Below are 930 nucleotides of genomic sequence, written 5' to 3'. Positions count from 1 at the left end.
AAAAACCATGCCTCAAAAAAGAAAAAAACAAATAGTTATGGCCTGTCTAATTATTAGTAATCTTAGCTGCCATGTTGATTGGACACTAAAATTATAACATTACCAGATACTGTACTGAAAATTTTGTTAGCCTTTAAAAATTGGGAAATAGATTTATTTTTTATTTTTTTATTTATTTAGTATGGGTCTACAGAGTCTTACTACAGATTGGACTCATAGTGATCCTCCTGTTTTCGGCCTCCCAAATGCTGGGATTACAGATGTGTGCCACCACACCCATCTCAATTGCATCTCAGTGTACGTTGAGAGTGGCAGGGCATGCCCAGGATCGAACCCTGGTCCCTGTGTCTGCCCAAGCAGGTGCTTTAATCCGCTGAGCTATCTGGCTGGCCCTAGGAAATAGATTAAAGAATCTATGTTAACAAAGAATTATGAATTATGTTGTTAGAAATTATACTTACCTTTTTTTCAGCATTGAATATTTAACTTATGACTTCCTGCTTGCACTCTACCACTTAGCTACATCCTTAACCTCATAGTACTTGGATTTAGCTTTGTAGGGACCTATTCTCCCAGGAGCCAGATTCATACATGGGGCTAGGGCCTGAGTTTTGTTACTTTTCAACCTATAGTTGTCTTTGTTTGGACTTTACTTATTTTAATAGAGACTTTTGTTGTTGTTGTTGTTGGTTTTGTAATTGTCTATTTTCTCTTTTGAGAGCTTCTCATTTGGAATCTAGGTTGTATGGTACTATTGGGAGTTGGGTTGACAATTTTGTTAACTCCAAAGTATTTCCTTATTTTTCCTCTACTTCTATAGAGTGTATATCCCTTGTATCTATGTATTAAACAAGATTGATCAGATCTCTATTGAGGAATTGGACATCATCTATAAGGTGCCACACTGTGTGCCCATCTCTGCCCATCACC

The 930-nt window shown here is 37.1% G+C and overlaps 1 protein-coding gene across 1 annotated transcript in view; it reads left to right on the top strand.

Annotated features, from left to right (window-relative positions):
- Drg1 (developmentally regulated GTP binding protein 1) overlaps positions 1–770 on the top strand; it is a 23,328-nt gene extending 22,558 nt beyond the window's left edge. The window contains exon 7 of the mRNA XM_023705858.1: positions 741–770. Within this exon, the coding sequence (XP_023561626.1) occupies positions 741–770 (30 nt within the window). The remainder of the gene's footprint in view (positions 1–740) is intronic.
- The last annotated feature ends 160 nt before the right edge of the window (positions 771–930 follow it).

Source organism: Octodon degus, unplaced genomic scaffold, assembly GCF_000260255.1.
Source record: "Octodon degus isolate 3935 unplaced genomic scaffold, OctDeg1.0 scaffold00230, whole genome shotgun sequence".
In the NCBI taxonomy this organism is placed as follows: Eukaryota; Metazoa; Chordata; class Mammalia; order Rodentia; family Octodontidae; genus Octodon; species Octodon degus.
The sequence above is the reverse complement of the archived record's forward strand: the minus strand, read 5'-3'. Positions and strand labels throughout refer to the sequence as shown.